The sequence below is a fragment of the Melopsittacus undulatus genome, unplaced genomic scaffold (assembly GCF_012275295.1).
Source record: "Melopsittacus undulatus isolate bMelUnd1 unplaced genomic scaffold, bMelUnd1.mat.Z mat_scaffold_767_arrow_ctg1, whole genome shotgun sequence".
Classification (NCBI taxonomy): Eukaryota; Metazoa; Chordata; class Aves; order Psittaciformes; family Psittaculidae; genus Melopsittacus; species Melopsittacus undulatus.
Window position 1 is genome coordinate 11,900 of NW_022994577.1, and position 22,088 is coordinate 33,987.

A 22,088-nucleotide genomic window follows, 5' to 3' on the forward strand; every position below is an offset into this window, starting at 1 on the left:
ATGCGCTGCTTTAGCCATGGCTCAGTCTCCCCTTCACCCAGCACCCTGTGCCCTGGAGAAGGGCTTGCACCCAGTTCTGGGTTTCCTGCACTGCAGAGAGCTGCTGGGACAGACAAGGCCAGGCAGGGAAAGGCACTTTCAGGCCACGTGCTGCTGCGGGCAGGGAGCAGAGCTCATCACTTGTGCCCATCGCAGTTTATTCCTGGGATGCTCACAAAAAGCATTGGGGCAGGCAGAGTAGAAGAGACAAGGTGAAGGCAGACGGGGGCCTGGCTCTGCTCCTGCCTGCAGGAGAGAAAGCACTGTCAGAGCTGAGTGTTCCAGCCCCAGCACTGTATGGAGGAGCTCACGTCTCTGCTGCTGTGGGTGCTCCAAGTGCAGTTCTGGGCAGGGGCAGCACCATTTGCCCCAGGGTAGCACGGAGCTGGGCTGGGGTCTCTGCAGGAAATGACAATGCAGGGGCAGGCTGGGGCTGGCCACACCACACATGTAGCAGCCTGAGCACTCAGTGCTGCTGGCCACGAGTGTCACGGACACAGCCATGAAGAGGATGAACTGCAACAGGCTGGCAAGCAGCTGGGGATGAGACAGTGATTTGCAGAGCAGCAGCACAGCCACAACTTCAGAACCTCCTCCCTAGACATGGATGACAGGACCTGCAAAGCTGCATGAGCCCCATCTCTGCAGGACACAGCCCCAAGCATCCAGCACAGGTCCAGTGCCACCCAGCAGTGCCCTGAATGAACACCCCAGTGCATCACAAATGCACCAGGTTCTCCAAGGCAGGAGCACCCTCGCTGTCTTGGAGCAGGTCCCAGAGCACGGCTTGCAGCAGAGAGCAGGACTGTGCTGTGCTCCAGCCCAGAGCTCCTTGCCCAGTGCCCCAAAGCTACTCTAGGGCAGCTTCTCCACGAGGAAGCTGACCCAGGGCAAGCGGAGGTTTTACTCTAAGCTGCAGTCCTGACGCTCCAGTCCAGGGCTGGCCATTAAGCAGAGCACGTGAACTGGTGCTGCTCCCACCACACCTGCACCGGCAGCTTCCAGATGTCAGCAGCGCTGCCCACGAAGTCTGGCTCCAGCCCCTGCAGCTCCCAAACCCTCCTCCGACAGAGGCAGCTCCGAAGGCCCCACGGACAGCCGGACAGAGCAGTGCACAGGCCTTAATGCCTGACCAGCCCCAGCCCTTGCCCCTGCCCTCCTCTTGGCCCTGCCCGCTCACGCCGCTTCTGCCCCGCGGAGCTGCCTCCTCCATGTCTCGGCCCGGGGCTGGAACCCGAGGCTGGAACCGGCTCCGCTGCAGCTGACGGTGCAGAGGTGTTGTGTTACTGATGCCGGGAATCCGGCGGAGGCGGTGGCAGCCGGGGCTGCGGGCACCGCCGGGGCTGCGGGCACCGGACCGGCCGGACTCCGTGCTCCCACCCCGCGGCAGTGCCGGAGCCGTCGGCAGCGGCCCCTGCTGGACCGGGGAGCGTGTGCGCGAAGTAACGGGTCTTAGGAAGAGCCTCCGGGGAGCTCCAGCCTCTCTGCACTAATTCGTTCTTACAGACCCCGCGCATCCCGCACGGAGAAAAGCTGTCCAGGGGCCGGGACACCGAGCCCGTAACCCACCGCGTTCCCAGAGCCAGGCCTCTCGGTGCCTGGGGGGAGCAGGTGTCCCACAGCCACTGCTGCTGCTGCGGGGCAGATGCTCCCTCAAGCTGCCCTCAAGCTGTCAGTGGAGCATCCAGTGATGGAGCCCAGCGGAGTTTCTGTGGGTGGTTGGGTCTTGCTGCGGTTGATATTGAAACAGAGCAGAAACCTTCCTGTGCTTCGAGAGACATATGTAGAGACCAAGCAGCACCTGAGGCTCTGCCTTCTCCTCTGCCTGCAGGGGTGGGAGCACAGCCTGGGGGGCACTGAACACCACCGAACGAGACCTGTCCAGGCAGCGCCCTCCAGACAGCAGCAGATGGGGCACTGCGGCATGAAGAGGGGCAAAGCCACGTTTGCTGCTGGTTTAGGGAGCAAGTGACAGCCAGGGCCAGGCTGGGCTGTGAACAGCGTCACACAGCTGCGGCCCGAGCCCCGGAGCTGCCGCCCGAGCCCCGGAGCTGCCGCCCGAGCCCCGGCAGGAGCCGCTCCGCACCCAACGGGAGCCGCAGCAGGAGGGGGGAGCCTGGGGCCGAGCCCCGAGCACAGCGCAGAGCAGCACGTGCGGGACGCGAGCGCCCCACCCAGGCCCCGCCGGCCGGGACGGAGGCGGGATCACAGCGCCAGGCCCCGCCCAGCCGCGTCGGCAGCCCATTGGCAGGGACCGGCATGACGCGAACCACGGCAGCCAATGAGGAGCTGCCACACGGCAGATCCGGCTCGGGGGGCGGGACTTCCGGCCTGCGGCCCCCGGTGCCTGTTCAGCCTCCGCCGCCGCCGAGGAGGGAGCTCCCCCCGCCGCCGCCGCCATGTCCGCCCCGCGGCCGCTGCCTGCGCTGCTGCTGCCGCTGCTGGCGCTCCACCGCCCGCGCCTCGGACGTGCTGGAGCTCAGTGATGCTGACTTCGAGAGCGGCCTGGCCGCGCGCCCGGGGCTCGTGCTCGTCGAGTTCTTCGCGCCCTGGTGAGCGGGCGGGGGGCGGGAGCTGCGGGTGGGCCCTGCGGGGGCCGAGGCTGGGGCGCTCACCCCCCCTCATCCCCGGCCTCACCCCCCTTCCCCCCCGGCCTCACCTCCGGCCTCACCCCCCCTCACCCCCGGCCTCATCACCGGCCTCACCCTCCCTCATCACCGGCCTCACCCCCCCTCACCCCCGGCCTCACCCCCCCCTCACCCCCGGCCTCACCCCCCCCCTCACCCCCGGCCTCACCCCCCCTCACCCCCGGCCTCACCCCCCTCACCCCGGCCTCATCCCGCCCCCGGCTCCCCTCAGGTGCGGGCACTGCAAGCGGCTGGCGCCGGAGTACGAGTCTGCAGCGACCCGGCTGAAGGGATCGTGCCCCTGGTGAAGGTGAGGCCGCGGGGAGCAGCTCCTGGGGGGCACCGCAGGCCGGGGGGTGTGCGGGTACCGGGGGTACTGCTGCTGCAGTGCGGTCTCGGCTCGGGCTGTGCCGGCCTTCGTCCCTTTGAAGGCGCAGGCAGCAGGGAAGGATCTGGAAGCTCAGCCTTGCGGAGCTGCCGCCACCGCCGTGTGCAGTGTGACGGGTGTGTACGGGCGTGTGAAACGGGGCTTGCCTGAAGGGAAGGAAGAAGCCTCCTGTGAGCTGCATACCCCAGTGTGACACTGGCCTGTGCTGCACCTCACGGTGGTGGCCGTTGGGCTGTAAAGTGAAGGATGCTGTCCAAGAGCCTCCTTTTCCACCAGAAATGCTGTGCAGTTTTCTCAAACTGGGGTCTTCCCTTGTGGGGAGTGGTGTGGATTCCTGACACCAGGGCCTCCTTCCAGCTGAGCTCAGGCTGTTCAGGCATTGTAGGGACTTCAGGACTGATACAGTGCTGAGAACGATGGATTCCTGTGAAGCCTGTCATTACTACAAGAATCTACTCTAGTTTGTTTCTTTGTGTGTGCTCTGGCAAGCACACAGCTCCATCGTCTCTCTGTCATCTCTCCAGTAGTTCATTAGATATTTTCCCGTGTCTGTCACTACACCCCTGCTGCCTCCTTCACTGGTCTTCACTGCAGAAACAGGCTCTGTGTAAGGGTACCCCCAAGCCTCTCAGTCGGCTGTGTCAGACCTGGCTTTTTGGGTCTTGTAGATGCTTTGTGGGTCCTTGTGCTTCATGTGAAAGGAATCCAGCCTTGGCTAAAGACACATGAGATCTTTCAGAACCTCTGGACTTCATATGTGATAATGTGGACAATGGCAGAGCCGCTCTCTTGTGCGTTGGGTGCTTGGTCTCTGGGCAATGCTTCTCTTCCTTCAGGTTGACTGTACAGCAAATTCAAACACCTGCAATAAGTATGGAGTCAGTGGATATCCCACCTTAAAGATTTTTCGAGATGGAGAAGAGGCAGGAACATATGACGGGCCCAGGACAGCAGGTGAGAGCTCATCAGCAAGCATCTGGCTTCCCAAAGAGATGCTGGAAGGAAGGGCCCACATATAATAGACTTGTGTCAGGGATTCTGCACCTGTTGAGGGATACAGAGAAGGTCCCCACACCCCCTCCTTGCCCTTTCCAGGACTCCGTGTGCTGGCAGAGCCCTGGATGTTTATTATTTAAAGCTCTCCTGCAAAGGTGAAGGTTTCCTTACTATCTTTAACTCCTGGTGTCTTGGGTGTGCAGTACCTGGGAAATGCTAGAAAATGAGAAGCTGGTGGTAGTGCTCCTTCAATTCATTTTATTGTATGGGAGGGGATTCTGCAGAAGGAACTTTGTGTTTCTCAAGCTTTTGAGGAGCTTGAGAATGTCTTGTGGAAGTTTGTATCGATACCTCTGACTGTTGAACTCTTTTCAGATGGGATTGTCAGTCATCTCAAGAAACAGGCAGGACCTGCTTCGGTGGCTCTCAGTTCTGTAGCTGAATTTGAGAAATTCATTGGTGATAAAGATGCTTCTGTAGTGGGTGAGTAGCTGCAGTGCAGCACTGAACTGAGGGGATACTTGGCTCTGGGACATGTCTTGAGGATTAGGCTGTGGAAGGGTGGGAGGTGGTTTCACTGCCTGTAGCAAGAGACATTACAGACAGAGCCAAGGAAAAAGGTTTTTCATCATGAGACTGATGATGCCCAGAGGGTTTTGAGACCTTCACAGACAGGCTGGGAGGTTTTTTTTAAACCTCAGGTAGACAAAGCTCTGAGCAACCAGAGCTGACTTGGAAGCTGCTCCTGCTTTGGACGGGAGGTTGGACTCTGTGACCTCCTGGGCTTCCTTCCAGCCCTTTTCTTCTTTTTTGCTGTGATTTTGCCTGCCTCCCTGACCTCTTTTGGCTGGTTGACAACAGCCAGCTAGAAAGTGCATTCAGGTGCTGTCCTGTGACACCTGTGACAGCCATTGTTTGCAAGGGGTGATGGCAGCTTTCCTTCTGGCAGTTCAGGTGCCATCTTATGAATATAACTAGGTGATATCAGCGTTTCCAAACTTACTTTTATGAAGTCTTTTTGGCAGTTGTTATCAGTAGTACTGTGTGTGGCTACAAATGGATGTCTTAGAGCTCACACGACAGCTACCTTTGGCTCAGTGACTAAGCTGGGCAGACTCTCAAGTAACTTTGTGCTGGTGGAAGGGAGAGAGGTATAGAAAAGCTCCAGTAAAAATAGGAGAGAAACTTTCTAAGATGAAGCCTTGAAGATGCATTGGTGGACTTGATGCAGAAGGGATCTTTCAGTGCATTGTGGAGATAAATGTTGAGGGCTGCACAGTGACTGCTGTTGGGTCAGTTGGGGTTCACCATCTGTCTTTCTGCTCCAGGCTTCTTTAGAGACGGATCTGGTGATGCTTACTCATAATTCATGAAAGCCGCCAACAACCTAAGGGATAACTACCGTTTTGCACACACCAGCGAGGACCAGTTGGTGCAGAAGTACGAGGAAGATGGAGAGTAAGTTGCTTAACACAAAGATTTCTTGTTATTGACATATTTGGAAAGAACTCATTTGTTATCTGGATTCACTTTCTGAACATAACTTCCCCATTGCTTGTTATGGTAGGTTTTTTGTTTCTCAGTGTAGCCTGTCTGAATAATGGGAAGGGTCTGACAGGGAGGCCTAAACTAATTCATTCTACCTGCCTCCCCTCAGGGGTATAGTCTTATTCCGTCCTCCACGCCTGGCAAACAAGTTTGAGGACAGCTCCATCAAGTACACAGAAGACAAAATCACCACTGGAAAGATCAAGAAATTCATCCAGGAGAACATGTGAGTGATTCCTCACTAGAGAATGTGGTAGACTGGACCCAGTTAGCTTTGATCCTGTCAGAACTTGTTTTCTCTAGCGGGCACTGCTACCGCTTCCTGCTCAGTGTCCAGAAGAGCTGTCTGGCCCACTCTGTTACCTTTGGGGTCCACCTTGCTGGAAATCCTGGCATGGCTGTTAGCATTTACTGTCCATATTCTAACCACCACACGTCTGTTTAGAACCTGAACTTCCTGAGAAGTACGCCAGCCTTGGACTTACTGAGGTCAGATACATCCATTGAGGTTGTGGCTATAGATGGAGATTTGACTTAGAATAACATAGTACATGAAGGAGCACAGTGTTTCATCCTTAGCTCTTATTGATAACTGGCATTTAATGTTTTGGGTGGGGAAACAAGAGTGGGCTGCATCAAGGCTGTTGCTGGAGGTGATGGGTTCTGGGCAGTGAAACTGAAGCTGCTCTCCTGTTTCATTTGATAGCTTTGGCATCTGCCCACACATGACTGAAGACAACAAAGACTTGATCCAGGGCAAGGACTTGTTGGTGGCTTACTATGATGTGGACTATGAGAAGAACGCAAAGGGCTCCAACTACTGGCGGAACAGGTAGCGGCAGGGGGTTACTTGGCCTCACTTGTTCTGTAGCTCAGCTGACAGCTCCTCCGATTGTCCCAGGAAGCTTCCAGCTGAGTTTCTGATCAGAATCATTGTGGTGGCTGCTGCCTGCAATGTGTGTATTGTTTGAACCGCCTCCTGCTTGCTTTTGAATCCTTAGTCCTTAGACCTCAAATATAAACTTCCTCACTGGTGCTGTGTGGGATTCTATTCTTTGAGTTCCCCAGTGTCTGTGACCCTGGTGGACGTGCTGAAAGGGGTGGAGGATGAAGCAGGCCCTGTTCACTGCAGACATAGGCTTAGTTTTCTGCTTCTCTACACCATTTCTTTAGTACTTGCCTATGCAAAGCACATCATGTAATTGAATTCCTTGTCCATTGTGCACTTCAACTTGAAGGGTCATATGTCGTGTGAAGAAAATGTTTCAAGGAATAATTCTTTGTTTTGTGGTTTATGTTTTTTTTTTCTCCTCAGAGTTATGATGATTGCAAAGAAATTCTTAGATGCTGGCCACAAACTGTCCTTTGCTGTTGCCAGTCGCAAAACCTTCAGCCATGAGCTGTCTGAGTTCGGCCTGGACAGCAGCACAGGGGATGCGCCGGTTGTCGCCATCAGGACTGCCAAAGGAGAGAAATATGTCATGCAGGAAGAGTTCTCGTAAGGCTTGAGCTGAGAGTTGCCTCTCGCTTGGTGCACTTTGGTCTGAAGCTCTCTGATCAGGCCAGATCTGTTAGCTGGGAGGAAATGGGAAAGCTGGATGCTCCAGCTGGAAGAAGTGATTGCTGGGTCAAAATGAGTCCTCTCCTATGTTTTCCTGTCCTTTAGAGTTGGCAGCCCCTCCTGTTGTATAAAGATAGAATTTAACTTGATATTTATGTGTCTGGTTAGTAACTGAGATGCAGAGGGAATAGTTACACCTTTCTTCTTGAAAAAAAAAGAAACTTAAAGCTACTTGAAGGCCTAAAACTTCAAATGGTATGAGTACCCAGCCTCTTGCCAAAACTCTTTAAGGACATCTTTGCACTTGTTCTGGGGTCTTTAAGCCAACCTCAGACTGGTGCTGCTGGAGATGCAGGTGACATATGTTCTGTGGGTGGAAGGAGCTTAAATCAGCCTTGAAAGCTTTCCCCTCCTGTTTGTGTGCTGATGGCTGTAAATGTCGCTTCACTTTCAGCCGTGATGGAAAGGCTCTGGAGAGATTTCTGCAGGATTACTTTGATGGAAACTTGAAAAAGTATCTGAAATCAGAGCCAGTCCCTGAAAGCAATGATGGCCCCGTGAAGGTGAGTGCTGCATCAGGCATAGCAAAGCTCCTACCAGTGGCTGTAGAAGCCGTGTTTAGCAGCAAGATTCTGTTCATATGCCAGTGTGTCTGATGCTGCAGGTACTGTGTCATGGCACCTTCGGCAGCCTCTGCCATGCTAGCTGGAGGAGGACTTAGCTCCCTTGTTGTATTGCAGTTTTCTGAGCCAAAGGGAGAAATGCAGCTTTGCAGTTTTGATTCAATTTTATTCTCTCGGTGTAGTAACTGCTGTTTGATCACACTAGTGATGTGCTCTACAAGTACAGGATCATCCAGATTTACAGGGATTAGGCCAGGGCTTGCTGTCTTGGCTTGTGCTCCCTCATGGCACAGCCTCAACTTGGTTGTGACAGCACTATTTCTAAGGAGTTACATGTTCATCTCGTTACTGGGGAGCAGTATAACTCCTGCCTTTCATTCGTCACATAAGTTTTGCCCTGCATGGAAGCATTCTATAGCCTGGGTTTCTGATGAGGGCCTTAACCAGGGGTGGAAGTCACTGTTTGTGTGGGGAGAGATGGACCCAGCCAGTCTTCCCAAACTGAGTCCTCAGCCTGCAATTTGCTGGGATTCAAAAAATGATTTTGTCCTCATCTTGGAGAATACCAGATGCAAACCTCACTTGCAAGTGGTGCTGATGCCTTGTGACAGGTTTTTACCTGCAAGCTGGGATGCTGCAACTTGGTGAAGAGATGAGTGTTTGGTCACTTTGCTGCCTGCTGTGTAGGTGCAGCATGACTTGTCCTGTGGGAGGGCCAGGCTTTCTTGGCAGAGGGTATGGAGCATGTCCTGTTACAGCCTCACTTTTAACTTGGAAGAAACCCTAACTTGTGTAATCAAATGTTACTAGGTGGTGGTTGCTGAGAACTTTGATGAAATTGTTAATGCAGAAGACAAAGATGTCCTGATAGAGTTTTATGCACCCTGGTGTGGCCATTGCAAGAATCTGGAGCCCAAATACAAAGAACTGGGGGAGAAGGTAAGTTTGGGGCTCTGTTGCAAACACACAAGAGAATTTTGCAACACTAAACAATCCTGCAGGTTCTGTCTGTCTACCGTTTGTGTAGTGAGGCATAGTTGTGCTTTCCTGAGGACTGTGAGTTTGGGCATCTCCTGCGGGTGCACAACTACATTGGCAGGATCTGGAGCGTGGTAGCAACCACACTAGTAGGTTTAGCCAATGTCCTTTGCTGTGGCACAGAAATATTCATTGATTCAGTGAATGTCCTTGATTGCCAAAGATCCTTCTTGGGTCTTTCCCTCTTCATGATTCACAGTCTCCCATCTGGTGAAGGATAACACTGCCCTGCACACTTGCACGAGTGGAATGAGTAAATTGTTCTTCCATATCTGACCAGCTTTTTGGTATCTGCCAGGCACCTCCTTCCTGAGCTCTGCACATCCTCACCGCTGCCCTGCAGCATGAAGGGAGCAGTTGCTCTGGGGTTCTCCAGAAGCTGTAGCAGCCCAGTTCAGCAGGGAGCACTGGGATGTGTGTGTTGCATCCAGCTGGCTGAGGAGGGACTTTGTTCCCTCTATTCCTGTTGAGGCAGAAGTAATAAACTGCTCAGCAGAAATCTGCTCACCTGTTAGCATGCTGTGTGCACTGTCTTCCAACACAGCTATCTCAGGTGATGTTGGTTGCCGAGTTCTGGTGTTAACTGCTATGGATTGGTTACTGATAAGCTTTTTCTACCAACAGCTCAGCAAAGACCCCAATATTGTCATTGCCAAAATGGATGCTACAGCCAATGATGTGCCTTCTCCCTATGAAGTCAGAGGGTAGGTCTTACTGTTGCTACACCATGTCAGTGAATGTCTGCATGCTTCTGTCTCTGACCCGCAACCTCAACAGGGGAGCTGAAGGAGTCTCAGGAGGATGGGGTGGGCAATGGGCATTGAATTGCAAGATGTTCACTTAGTGTGAAGAAACACAGTGAAAATGAAGGACATCCATCCCTCTGCTTCTGTGGGATTGTTCTGGTGTCCTGGCTGTGCCTGGAGGCCTGTCTTGCTGCTTTTCAGTCTGCTGTGATTCTGTATTTGGCAGTCTAAAAATGATACTGGGCTGGGTTTCCTGGAAACAGTTTAGGTGGCAGACATGGACAGGGCTGAGCTCAGCCTGTTCTGCAGCCATGGCCAGGCTCTTGGGGGCCACACTGCTAGGTATGGTGCTGAGCTGTTAAACCAGGGGAGTGCAGGGGGTGAGTCCCTGCTGTGGGGGCTTGCCTGCTGGTCTGAAAGACAGCAGAGCTTGTCACGGGTCTCAAGTGTCTCTTCTCTCTCCGCAGCTTCCCCACCATCTATTTTGCTCCAGCTGGCAAGAAGCAGAATCCAAAGAAGTATGAGGTGAGTATTTTGCTGCTTTGTGAAGAAGCGAAATAGCATCCAGGTGCTGAGGTGATGCTGGGCCTTTCTGGAGCTGCAGGTGCCACTCTGCAGCCAGCAGCACCTCTGTGTGGTGCCTGCTGCAGACCCACAGGAGAGCTCTGCTGCCCTCTCCTCCCCTGCAGCTGCACTCTTCTGTAGCAAAGGAGAAGCCCCCAGGGAGCCTCTGCTTCATTGTCTTGTGCTTTCTGCAGGGTGGCAGAGAAGTGAGTGACTTCATCAGCTACTTGAAGCGGGAGGCAACCAACACTCCTGTGCTGCAGGAGGAAGAGAAACCCAAGAAGTCCAAGAAGAAGGTGAAGGAGGATTTGTAAAGTACCCACTCGCCATCTTGTTGGGATGAGCGGTGTGCGAATTGGGGAAGCACTGGGCAGACTGGGGCCAGTCTGGGTTGTGGAGGGTCAGTGACCATGTGGGCCGAGGAGCCCCAGCTGCTGTATGTAGTTGTGTTTCATTTCCTGCCGCCTCTTGGCTGCGCTGCTGCTGCTCCAGCCTGGGCTGTGCTGTGGGAGGGGTGGGGGGAGGCTCATTTTCTAATTTTTGTTTTTGTACATTTGGAGAAGTGAAACAATAAAAATGACCCCTTAGGACCGAGTGTCCCAGTCCCACAGAGCCCTGCCCACCTAAACCAGGCTCTGCTCCTCATGGGCAGCAGCCTCCCCTGTGTGTCTGTTTCCTTCACTGAGCCTTTAGAAGTCTGCTTCTGGATATGCAGTTCTGCCTTGAGCTTGTTCTTCCTCAGTTAACGTCAATCCTTCCAGAATGTGGTACCAGCAGCAGCTGTCCCAGGGTGCTTTTAACCTGGTGTGAAAGTAGCCAAGTGTAGTGGGATGCTACTAACTACCCAAGTGCAGGTAGGGCCAGGGCCGAGGGTATCTCACAGCCAATGGGTTGTGGTGTGGTTAGGAGTGGCTCATTACAGGATCACTGCTTCTCTTGGAGTGCAGGCTGGTACCTGGTGCTCTCCAGGAGGGAGAGGACTTGGATGCTGTGCTGCAGTCTGGTGTGGGCTGTGACTGACCATGGTGGGGTGTGCTCAGTGCTTGGTTCTTCCCACCCAGGATGTGCTCACTGGGCTGTGAGTGAGCAGTGAGGCTGTTCTTGCTCCATCTTGTGCTGGGAGTTGAAAGTGAGGACCAGCAGCCTCACAGAGCCCTGCCATGCTGCAGCAGTTACCATGGCAAGAGCCAGTGCTTGCTTCCTCTGCGTGTTCCTCCCCCACAGCTCCAAAGCCTGTGTACCAGTTAGTGCTGCTGGAATTCTCCAGGTACAGTAGAACCTACAGCACTTAACACACTGTTCTGTCTACAGTAGCTCTGCAGTACAAGGGTACTTAAACCACATCTACCATCATACTCTGCTCCAGCTTGTGAGTGCTCTGTCCCAGAACCATGTGCTGCAGTTAAAGTGAAGCTAACTGGGCATCAATTGAGGAGAAATGGGCATCTAAGGAAGCTTTTGTAGCTTAACTAGGCAAACATCATCACTTTTGGCAAGAGATGTGGGGAAAAGATGTGGACCAGCTCTGAAGGGAAGCCCTGGGGTTGGCTGCCCCAAGCCTGTGACTCCTGCTCTGGGGGACATGGCAGCCAGAGCCCTTCCCTGTCAGGATGGTCACACCAGCCTTCTCAGGAGCCCGGACACCTTTGCCTGCAGACACAAGATGACAGCATGGGATCAGTCCCTGCTGATGGGACAGGGGTCATGGCAGCTGCCCAGTGCTGCTGCTGCCTCCTGCTCACTGGTACACCCCGAGACTCCCAGATGTACGGAGCTGCTGCCCTGGCCGTGGTGAGCAGTGGCCACCACATCTTAGGGCCAGCTGGTCCTGGACGAAGCAGTGATTGTGGTCCCAGGTGTAGAGCAGTGCCCTGCAGCCATCAAACCCCAGCCTGGCAGGGAGCAGAGGCTTGGCAGCCACTGTCATTCAGGCCAGTGCCACCCACAGCACCCCACTAACAGGTACAGCTGAGGCTGGCTCAACAGCAGCTCTGCTGTGGGGTTCCTTCACTGGCACAGTTTGTACTCGTTCAGCAGAGGCTGTGATCTGGATGCTGCCCAGGGTGTCCAGGCTGGCCCTAACCTGGGAGAAGACACTGCCTCCAGCCAGGCTGGCCCAGCCCTCCTATCTCCTCAGGCCCCCAGTGTGCTCATCCCCTGCCCCCCTGGTTTCCCTGTAGCTGCCCCGGGCTCCTGGATCCCCTGCACCATGTCACCCTTGGGCTCCCTGGTCCTTGCCCGTCTCCCCACTCACCCCGTGGCTGCCCTGGAAGGCGATCACGGGCTCCGGTAGCCCCTGTAGCAGCACCAGGCACTGAGTCCCCACCTGCAGGCGGTTCTCCAGTCCCCCTGCCAGCTCAGTCCCACCCGCAACCGCCACCGAGAGCCGCAAAGCGCAGGAGGCTGAGCCGGGGCCCGGGCCCGCAGTCCCGGTGTGCGGGACCTCGGCGCCGGGAGCCTCGCGGTGGGGCTCGGCCTGACCCAGCTATTTTTGCCCCCGGCCCGGGCTAATCCCCTGAGCCGCTTCCCAGCGTTAATTCCGAGGAGGGATGCGCTCGGCGGCGGCCCCGGCGGCCCCGTGCATTCACCGTGTGACAGGGCCGGCAGCGGCGCGCCCGGTGGGGGCTGAGGGCCACGGGCACCGGGCGCCGAGCCCTGGGGCGGCACGGCCAGAGCCCGGCTCATAGAGGCGGAAGGAGCAGAGAGCAGGGATGCCGGGACCCCTCTCCCGGCGACTCCCCAGAGAGGGAGGTGGGGACCGGCAGAGGGCAGCGGGGGCCCGGCCGGGGCAGGCGGGTGCGGTTCCGTCTGCCCCCCACCGCCATCGCGCTGCCGTCAGTGCACGAGGAGGAGCAGGTTTTCTACCGGCGGCTGGAGGCTCTGGTGACCCCAGGCCCCGGCGGCTTCGGGCCGCTCTTCGCGGCCGACGGCTGGAGCGACCTGACGGGTAAGCGGCCGCAGAGCCGGGCCGGGGGTGCCGGCCCCGGGGGTCCCGGGGCAGGTGTCAGGGGCCCCCGCCGCCTCCCGCAAGGGACCGGCTGCTGCGGAAGCGCGTGGTGAGGGACGGGCAGGACGGGCTGCGGCCGCGGCCGGGGCAGGAGGTGTCGGTGAAGGTGCTGGGCGCGCTGGAGGACGGAGCGCTGGTGGAGCGGGACCCGCGGCTCACCTTCGTGCCGGGCTACGGCGACGTCGTGCAGGTGCAGCCCCGGCCAGGGCGCGGTGCGGGCCGAGCGCTGCCCAGCGGCACGCCCGGTCAGCTCCGCCGTGCCTGCATCCGCAGGCGCTAGAGCTGGGCGTCCCCACCATGCAGCCCGGGGAAGTTGGCCTTCTTCCTCGACGCCTTCCCCTACGGCTACGGCCGCCCCGGAAGGTAGGACGGGCAGGGGGACCCGGCAGGGCAGAGCCGGGGCGGGCAGCGGTGCGGGAAGGGCGGTAGGATCGGGGGCGAGCAGGGGCTGGGCACGGGCAGCCGGTGCTGTACCCGCAGGGAGCCCGACGTGCCGCCCGAGGCGCCGCTGCTGTTCGAGGTGACACTGCTGGAGGTGCGGGACGGCCCTCGAGCAGCAGCCGCTGCCGCCCGCTGCCCGCCTGCGCCTGGGAGCGCAGCGCAGGGAACGGGGCAACTTCCACTTCACGCGGGCGACTTCCCGGCCGCGCCTGCGCTCCTACCGCCTGGCGCTGAGCGCCCTGGACGGCCCCGCCGCCGGTGAGAGCGGACGGGACGGGTACACCGGGGTGCGGCCCGCGGGGCGCTGAGACCTCTCCCTCCGCAGGCCCCCCCCGGGCCGCACGAGGAAGAGGAGCTGCGGGAGCAGCGCGTCAAGTGCTTCAAACAACTGCGCGGCCGCGGAGCTGAAGCTGCAGCGGGTGGAGGAGGCGCTGGCGGCCTGCGAGGCGGCGCTGAGCATCAGCCCGGACAACGGCCGGGCCCTGCTGCGGCGAGGGCAGGTGAGCCCCGGGCGGCCCCGGGCCGACCCCTGCCCGGCCGCCCGTTACCCCCCCGCTCCTCTCTTCTCCCTCCTCGCAGCTGCTGGCGCAGCAGGGCCGGGACGCGGAGGCCGCGTTGGTTCTGAGGAGAGCCCTGGAGCTGGACCCTGCCAACGAGGTCTGTCCGGGCGGGGAGCGCTGCTCGGGGCCCAGCGGGACCGGCGGGGGTCCCTCCGCAGCCTCGGCCGCCGCAGCCGCTCTGCCGCCCGCAGGTTGTCCACGCGGAGCTGTCGCGGCTGGTGAAGCGCCGGAGCGTCCCGGGCCCCGCCGCCCCACAGGAGCCACCCCCCGGCCCGACGCCGCCGAGCTCCGGGTGCGCGGCCGCGCCGTCGGATGGGGCCTGCCCGCGGGAGGGTCGGGGGCCGGAGGCCGCTCGGCGCCATGGCGCTCACGGCTCCCGCCCCGCAGGGACCCGGCCCCGCCCGCGGCGGAAGGAGCGGCCTGAGCAGAGCCCGTCCTGAGGAGCGGCCCCGCCGGGAGCGGAGGAGAGGCGGAGAACCGGGAACAGCGGAGGGACCTGAGCGGACAGCGCCCGCCCCCAGTCCGGCGAGGCCACGCCCCCGTCGGCGAGGCCACGCCCCCTCCGTTGCGCCACGAATGGGCGTGTCCCCTCAGGCACCGCCCACTGGCGCGTGGGCGCAGCTCCGGCGCCTGCGCTTCGGCTTCCGCCTTTTTCGCCCCCGACGGCAGCCTGGCAGCCGTAGCCCGCGGCCAATCAGGCGGGGCCTGGCTGGAGCCGCTGGCCAATAGAACGGGGGCGGGGGCGGGCTCAGCGCGGCTATTGGCTGTGCCGCTCCTTTAAAGGGGGGCGCGGGGTGGGGCGCAGGGGGGGTTGGTGCGGACGTGGCGGCGGAGCGGAGGGAGGGCGGCAGCGGAGCCATGACCCGTGAGTGCGGGACGAGCCGGGGCCGGGCCGGGGCCGCGCAGCCGGGGCCTGTCCTGCGGGCCGGGACCGCCGCGGGGGACGCGGGGAGGGCGGTGCCGTGGCCGGGGCGCGGGCTGGGCCGTGGGGTCCGCGGTAGGCCCCGGGGCCGGGCCGGGCCGCGCTGAGGCGGCGGCGCCGTCGCAGGCGGGAACCAGCGCGAACTGGCGCGGCAGAAGAACCTGAAGAAGCAGAGCGACTCGGCAAGGGCAAGCGGCGGGACGACGGGCTCTCGGCCGCCGCCCGCAAGCAGAGGTGAGCACCGCACCGCACCTCCCCGCTCCCCCGGTGCCGCTGTCGGTGCCAGCCCCGCAACGCGCTCTCCCGCAGGGACTCGGAGATCATGCAGCAGAAGCAGAAGAAGGCCGACGAGAAGAAGGAGGGCACCAAGTAGGCCGCGGCCGGGCCGGCAGCAGCAGGATGCCCAGCGCAGCCCCGGGGCCGCGCCGCCCCGGCTCTCCCTGCGCCCACCTTGGGCCTGCCTCCTATTAAAGTAGCTCGTGGAGCCCTGCAGGCCCCGTGTCCTCCCTCCGTGCGCCCGGGCGGGGGGGCTGGGAGCGGGAGAGGGCTCCGGTGCTGCCCCCCCCACCCGGAGGGAGCGTTGGCGCTGGTGCGGAGCGGGGATGGACCGGGAGCGGCAGCTGTGGAGCGGAGCAGCTGCATCTGGGGGTGAGGAACAAAGATGGGGCCGGGCCTAGGCCGGGGAGAGCTGCGGACATCCCCGGAGGGCAGAGGGAGGTGGGGGAATGGGAGCAGGGCAGGATTGTGCTGCAGAGGATGTGCTGTGGTGGGGAAGGAGGTGTGGGGTGATGTGGGGCTGGGGCCAGGGGCGTCACAGCTGAGCCTGGCACAGGGGGAGCTGCAGTCGGAGCAGGGATTGTCCAGGAGGGGCTACAGAGCCGGTAGCCAGCTCGTCTCCTGTGCAGCTGCAGTGTGGAGCTGCCGCGGGAGGATACTGAGGTCCAGTGCAGTGCTGTGGACCTTGCTTTGCTTTACCATCCTCTTCACTTGCCTGCAGGGCCAGCAGCAGATGCAGTTTATTCCCCATATACCAGCAGATGCTTTATCTGGAAGCCCACCACTGCCGGGAGGGACACCAGAAGCTGCTCCTGTGCCTCTGCATTGGCTGGGGCAAGGGTGCTCAAGATGTCTCCTCTGACCTGGTTCTTGCAGCGGTGCAGCAGGGAGCTGGACTGCGGGTGCCCCAGTCCCCTGCCAGCACCATGGGACACGGGGGTGTGGATTCCTCCTTCCCACACCCCTGGTGAGATGAGTGGTGATGGGCTCCCCTGCCCCCAGCCTGGGCCTTGGAACCGGATGGGGAGTTACCGGTTACCTCTGGTGCAAGGGCAGGAAGCTTCCTCCTGCTGAAGCAGCTGACAGAGCTGCAGGGTCCCTCTGCCTCACCTCTTGGGTGGCTGGGGCCCTGCTGGGTGGCAGATGCTGTGTGAGGAGCCCCAGAGCAGGAGCTGCCAGCGAGCAGAGCTGTGTCCGTGTCCCCAGCCCAGCTGCAGATCCTTCACCTGGCTGCCCTGGGAGTCTTGTGCTGCTGAGCAGGAGGCTGTGTCCGTACTGGTGTCACTGTAGCCCAGACCTCCATCCTCCCAGGTGCTGTGTCTGGAGTGGGTGGTGAGAGGAGCCACCCCCCGAGTCCTGTGCTGAGGGCAGTGCTCAGAGGGGATGGCTGCAGCCGAGGCTGCCTCTGCACCCTCCATCCCTCACTTGTGGCCAGTGCCCCCCGCATAGGGGCTGTGGGTTCTCAACCATCTCTGCAGGGCCTGATGCTCCTTGCAGGGATAAAGCAGTCCCCAGGGATGTGTCCCCTTGGCTGGCACAGGGGCTGCATGGGTCTCCCTGCCTGGCATCTGTCCCTGAGCCCCGTGTGGGTCCCAGCACCTCCTGGGCAGAGTGCAAGTGGGAGCCCCCACTGCTCCAGGTGTGGACCCCACGGTGTCTGCACCACACTAGACTGGACCTGAGCATTGCCCCCAAGTTGTGATGTCATCACCTCCTGTGGGACTGTGCTGGCTGCTGCAGGCCAGTGGGCTCGGGCTGGTGTGAGCCCTGGCTGCAGGTGTTAGTGCCCATCCTGCACCAGCCTCCACTGCAGTGCAGGGCTCCTTGGGTGACACTGGTTCCCGTGGAACCACCCCACTGTATTTGCCACATGGGCCTGGAGCCAGTACTGCACACTTTGGCTGGGCTCCCCTGATGCCCCAGCTCCTGGTACCTGAACCAGTACCCCCAGTGCTCCTGGCCCTGCCACCCCCAGGACTGTGCACCCCTCCAGTAGAGCTGCCTCAAAAGTGCCTTGGTTGCTGTTGCTGCATGGGCAGGGCTGGTGCTGGGGGCAGACTGCACAGATTCAGTTTTCTATCAAAATGTACTCAAGGAGCTGTATACACTGAGCACACTGTGGGGGGAGCAGGGATGTGGGGCTGGCCGGGGCAGAGCCCCAGCTCAGGGCAGCTGCTGCAGCAGGAGGGAGCCCGGCAGTGCCCGGGCTGAGCACCCACCACCAGTGCAGCACAGGACCCGTGTCCTGGGAGCAGCCGCCTCCCGTGTCCCCTTGGGCCGTGAGGGACCGGGGGGCCAGGGCCCAGCAGGGACCCCGGGGCTGGGCTCAGTCCATCCCCGCAGGGCTATGTGGAGACACTGATGCGCTGTGGAGCGCGGCGGCGCCGCAGGACGCGCAGGGCTGGGCTGCTGCGCCGCTGCCGGGGGGGGCTGCCGAGGCAGAAGGGGCTCAGCAGCAGCCACAGGTAGAGCAGGACACAGGCCCACCCAGCACGAGGACACCTTCACCCAGAAGGTTGACCAGCTGCCGTGTGTGAAGGTTGTCTCCAGCACCGCGTTCTCGTAGCTGGGGGGACAGTGCAGGCGTTGGGCGCTCCATGGACACCGCACGGGGCTCCCAGTGCCACTGCAGCCACTGGGTCACCCTGTGGCCCCACAGCTACATGGCCCTGGGCGCATCCCACCTGCCTGCAGACCCCCTGGCCCTGCAGACCCCAGCCTGACTCCCTGCAGCGCAAGGCTGCTGTTGTTTGACGTGGTGCTGGTCTGTGGGTGCAGAGCTGGGCGCTTCCCAGCAGGCACCGGCTCGGTGATGGCACAACCCGGAGCAGAGGGATGGAGAGGAGTGAACCATTGCAGCCTGAGCTCATATGGGTGTGGGTCAGAGCTGGCAGGGTGATGGCACTGCAGGGTGGTGATGCTGGGGGTGACAGTGCTGGCAGGGCTGCATGAACAAGAGGGAAGGGGAGCAAGAGCAAGAAGAGCTGGGCAGGAGCAGGGGATGTACCTGAACCAGTTGGTGAGGGTCATCATGACATAGAGCGAGGCGAGGAAGAAGACGAAGTGGAAGGCTGAGTAGCTGTAGACCACCTTGTCCCTCTCATCCTGGATGATGCACTGTTCCCTGGCAGGCTCCTCTGCTTGTTCACACGTCTGCTCGGTGCCTGGGAGAGCACCAGGCCACGGTGGCTCCTGCAGCCTCAGGCTCTGCCCTCCCTCCAGCAACCCCCTGCACCCACCTCTCAGCTCCTCCTCCATCTTCTCAGGGCAGCAGAAGCAACAGGAGGGTTTCTGCAGAGAGAGCAGTGTGGTGGCAACTGCTGCTGAGCCCTGGCACTGGATCAGCCCTGCCTGGCACTGGGGCTGCTGGTGAGGTGCTGGTGCAGGCAGGGATGCACCATGGGCACCCCCGTGCTTGGCTGGATGAACCTGTCCCAGGGCTGTGATGGGGGCCTGGGGCAGCAGGAGGACACAAGGCTCAGCTGGGGGGGCAGCATCCCACTTTACTCACTTTGAACTCGAAGCTGTAGACTTTGACCATCCAGAGGGGTCCAAAGACCTCAGCAAGGTAGGAGGCTTCATTACTGTGCCCAGGAGACAGGCAGAAATCATAACACGGGCACCCAGCACCCTGTGCCAGGACCCCAGCCTGCCCCATGGACCCAACACAGCTACAGGAGAGCTGTGCCTGCTGTGAGCACACACCGCGGGCACACGCACCATGCAAAGAGCACACAGGCGTACATGATGGCAGCCCCCAGGATGGCAACTGTGGTGTCCTCTGTCTGCAGCTCGTCCTGCCGCAGGCCCGGGAAGCAGACGGTGAGGTTCTGCCCTTTGTAGAGCACTGGGGAGGTGCAGGTGAGATGGGTGCTCCCCCAGCACCGGGTTCCTGCAGCGGGCAGGAGCACCCACCTCTCTCGGGGGGACGGCTGGACAGTGCAGAGAAGGTGAGGTACATCACATAGCAGCTGATGATGGAGGACTGCAGCAGCCCCGAGCGCGGCTGCTCTGCAAGGAGGGGTCAGGGTGTCACCGGAGAGCCATGAGCTGCCGGATGGGCCCCACATGGACCCTGGGAGCCCCCACATCAAGGTGCATGACGGGAGCTGTGTCTTCCCCAGGTGCCCAAGTGCTGGCCCTGAGCTGGGAGCCCACAGCCACAGGCAAAGGGGATGCAGCCAGGCCTGCCGCCATGCCGTGCCAATGCTGTGCCATGCCATACTCACTGAGCCGCACACAGGGTGTGATGGAGATGAAGGACATGATGCCACAGAGGCTGCCATTGACGGTGAGCAGTGCCTTGTTGAGGTGGCAGGCGGCTGGGTGCGTGTAGTACTTGTAGAGGAAGGAGAAGGCGGCGGAGGCGAGGGTGTAGAAGGCGGCTGTGGCCAGCAGCACCGCCAGGTACCAGCGCTTGTCCTGTGCAGCGCCCGTCAGCCTGCGGGACAGGGGGTGAGAGGCAGCAGGGGTCCCATGCCCCCCCCAGCCCCCGGCACTCACCAGTTCTTGTTCCAGGTGTGTGCGAAGGCCGTGATCAGCACCAGCTGGATGAGGATGAAGGCGAAACCCCCACAGACGCCGGTGTAGTGCCAGGCTGGGGGCAGAGGGCAGAGCTGGGCTAGCACAGGGCCCCTGCACAGGGCATGGGCTGTCAGCTTGGGCACAGCATGGGACGCACCTTGGATGAAGCCGTCCTCAGGGATGAAGAAGCTGGCAGCACAGAGCCCCAGCAGCACCAGCATCTTCAGCAGCCAGAACCTGCAGGCAGAGAGCGTCAGGGGCATGGGGAGCCTGGCAGCGCCCGACCCCTGCGCTGTGCCCGTACCCATTGTGGAGCCCGCGCGGCAGCCGGCGCTGGAGCGCACGTTGAGCAGCAGGGCAGCCTGCGCCAGGTGGAAGCAGGCAGTGCCAAAGCAGACCCGGTACACGGCCGAGGAGCCCACCAGCTGCTCACAGTCCATGCCCCCGGGCAGGTGTTGGCACAGCACCACCGCGAAGGGCACCTGCAGGCACAGGACAGGGAGGCTGGCAGGACCGGCACCCGCACCCTGGACTGACATCCCTGGCGTTACCAGTACCTTCTTCATCCCCAGTACCTCTTGGGACCTGTCATCTCCAGCATGCTGCAGAAGTCCTGCATCTCCAGTAACCCTGGCACCCCTTCCCCTTGGCACTCCCAGCAGCCCTGTTACCCCCAGTGTTCTCAATATCCCAGTACTCCTGACTCCCCGCACCCCCAGTGCTCCCGAGACCCCTTGTGCCCCTGGGTACCTGGCATCCCAGCACCCTGGCAGCCCTGGGACCCCCTGCACCCCAGGTGTTACCCCAGCCCCAGCCTCACCTTCTCCCTGAGGGCTTGTGCCACGGTGCGGGACAGCATGAGGCAGCACACGGTGGAGGCCAGGACGTGCAGGAGGGTGTAGAGGACGCGGGTGCTCGTGACACCCGGAGCCCGCGGCAGGGGCTGCAGCCACAACCACAGCACAGCTGAGGGTGCACACGGTCAGTGGGGACCCCAGAGCTGCTCCCCGCGCCCCAGCCCCCCCCGCCCAGCCCCGACCGTCCCCTTGTCCCACCTGGCAGAGCAGTGAGTGCAGGATGCGGCCCCGTGCCCGTGTCCCCGCCATGCCCGCCCGGCTCTGCTGGGCCCCGCTGCCCTCATGGGATTAAGGGGATTGTGTGCTCTGCCCGCCCAGCCATCTGCTCGCTGCTGCCGCCGGGCAGCCGCTGCCGGGGGCTGCGGGCCCGGCCAGAGCCGGCTGTGACCCCCGGACATGGAGCCATGGGGCCATGGGCCCTGGCCTCGTCACCGCCAGCCTGGGCCGGGGCACGGCTGCGGCTGCAGCCTCGGGGCTCTCCCTCTGCCCGTTGTCTCCGCAGGGAGGAGGCTGCAGGGGACGGCACCGGGAGCGCTGCCCCCGAGGCCACAGGGACGCCCGGTGACACAGCGGCTTCCTCGGCCGGGAGGCCGCAGGCAAAGGAAGGGCTGTGGCTGTTGGAGCCCGGCCGGGCACCCGTGTGCGGAGGGATGCGCCACGGCCCCTGCAGCACCACCGGCTTTCACTTCACGGTTACAGTGTCCTCATGTCACCACGGACGTGTTCTGCTTTTGCCGCCCCCGGGCTCTCCGTGCCCATGCACGGCAGTGGGAGCGGTTCCGTGGGCGCCCGGTGCTGCTCGGGCTCAGCGCGATCCCAGCGCACGGCTCCGTGCTCGTCCCCATTCCCTGCGGGCAGCGGGAGGCGGCTCCGTGCCCAGCTCGAGGCTCAGCCCGGGCCGGGGGGGGGCGGATCCCGCTGCTCCATCCGCTGCCCCCGCCCCTCCCCGGGGCCCCGCCCCCCGGCCCCTCCCCCCCCCTCCGCCAGCCCCGGGCCCCGCCCCCCCGGGAGGACACCGGAGGGGGGGGAGCGGAGGAACCCCGCGGCCATCACCCGCTGCTTCCGGCGCCGCACGTGACCGGAAGCAGGCTCCCGGCGGCGTGGTCACGTGAGAGGAAGGGCGCCGGCGGCATGGCGGCGGAGGGCGATGTGGAGCTGGAGCTGGAGACGGAGCCGAACGGCGGCGGCGGCGGCGGCGATGGAGCCGGAGGGCGCGCGGCAGAGAAGCCGCGGAAACACGACAGCGGAGCCGCAGACCTGGAGCGAGTCACGGACTACGCGGAGGAGAAGGAGATCCAGAGCTCCAACCTGGAGACGGTGCGGACCGGGACCGGGATGGGCGCGGGACGAGCCCGCCCCGGTGCCTGCCGC

The 22,088-nt window shown here is 61.3% G+C and overlaps 2 protein-coding genes and 1 pseudogene across 2 annotated transcripts; 2 read left to right on the forward strand and 1 right to left on the reverse strand.

Annotated features, from left to right (window-relative positions):
* The first annotated feature begins 2,423 nt into the window (after nucleotides 1-2,423).
* LOC101881277 (protein disulfide-isomerase A3) lies at nucleotides 2,424-10,722 on the forward strand. Its single transcript, XM_034074274.1, is given in 15 exon segments — nucleotides 2,424-2,488; nucleotides 2,490-2,591; nucleotides 2,899-2,957; nucleotides 2,960-2,976; nucleotides 3,891-4,008; nucleotides 4,426-4,533; nucleotides 5,379-5,508; nucleotides 5,708-5,824; nucleotides 6,305-6,430; nucleotides 6,914-7,096; nucleotides 7,614-7,722; nucleotides 8,593-8,721; nucleotides 9,445-9,524; nucleotides 10,034-10,091; nucleotides 10,325-10,722. Coding segments are annotated over 15 exon segments (1,506 nt in total). The 5' UTR covers nucleotides 2,424-2,438; the 3' UTR covers nucleotides 10,445-10,722.
* A 4,240-nt stretch (nucleotides 10,723-14,962) lies between these two features.
* LOC117438885 (small EDRK-rich factor 2-like) lies at nucleotides 14,963-15,553 on the forward strand. Its single transcript, XM_034074275.1, is given in 4 exon segments — nucleotides 14,963-15,003; nucleotides 15,187-15,240; nucleotides 15,243-15,294; nucleotides 15,370-15,553. Coding segments are annotated over 4 exon segments (177 nt in total). The 5' UTR covers nucleotides 14,963-14,996; the 3' UTR covers nucleotides 15,434-15,553.
* Nucleotides 15,554-17,533: 1,980 nt separating this feature from the next.
* On the reverse strand, nucleotides 17,534-20,966 carry LOC117438884 (serine incorporator 4-like; annotated as a pseudogene).
* Between the last annotated feature and the right edge of the window lie 1,122 nt (nucleotides 20,967-22,088).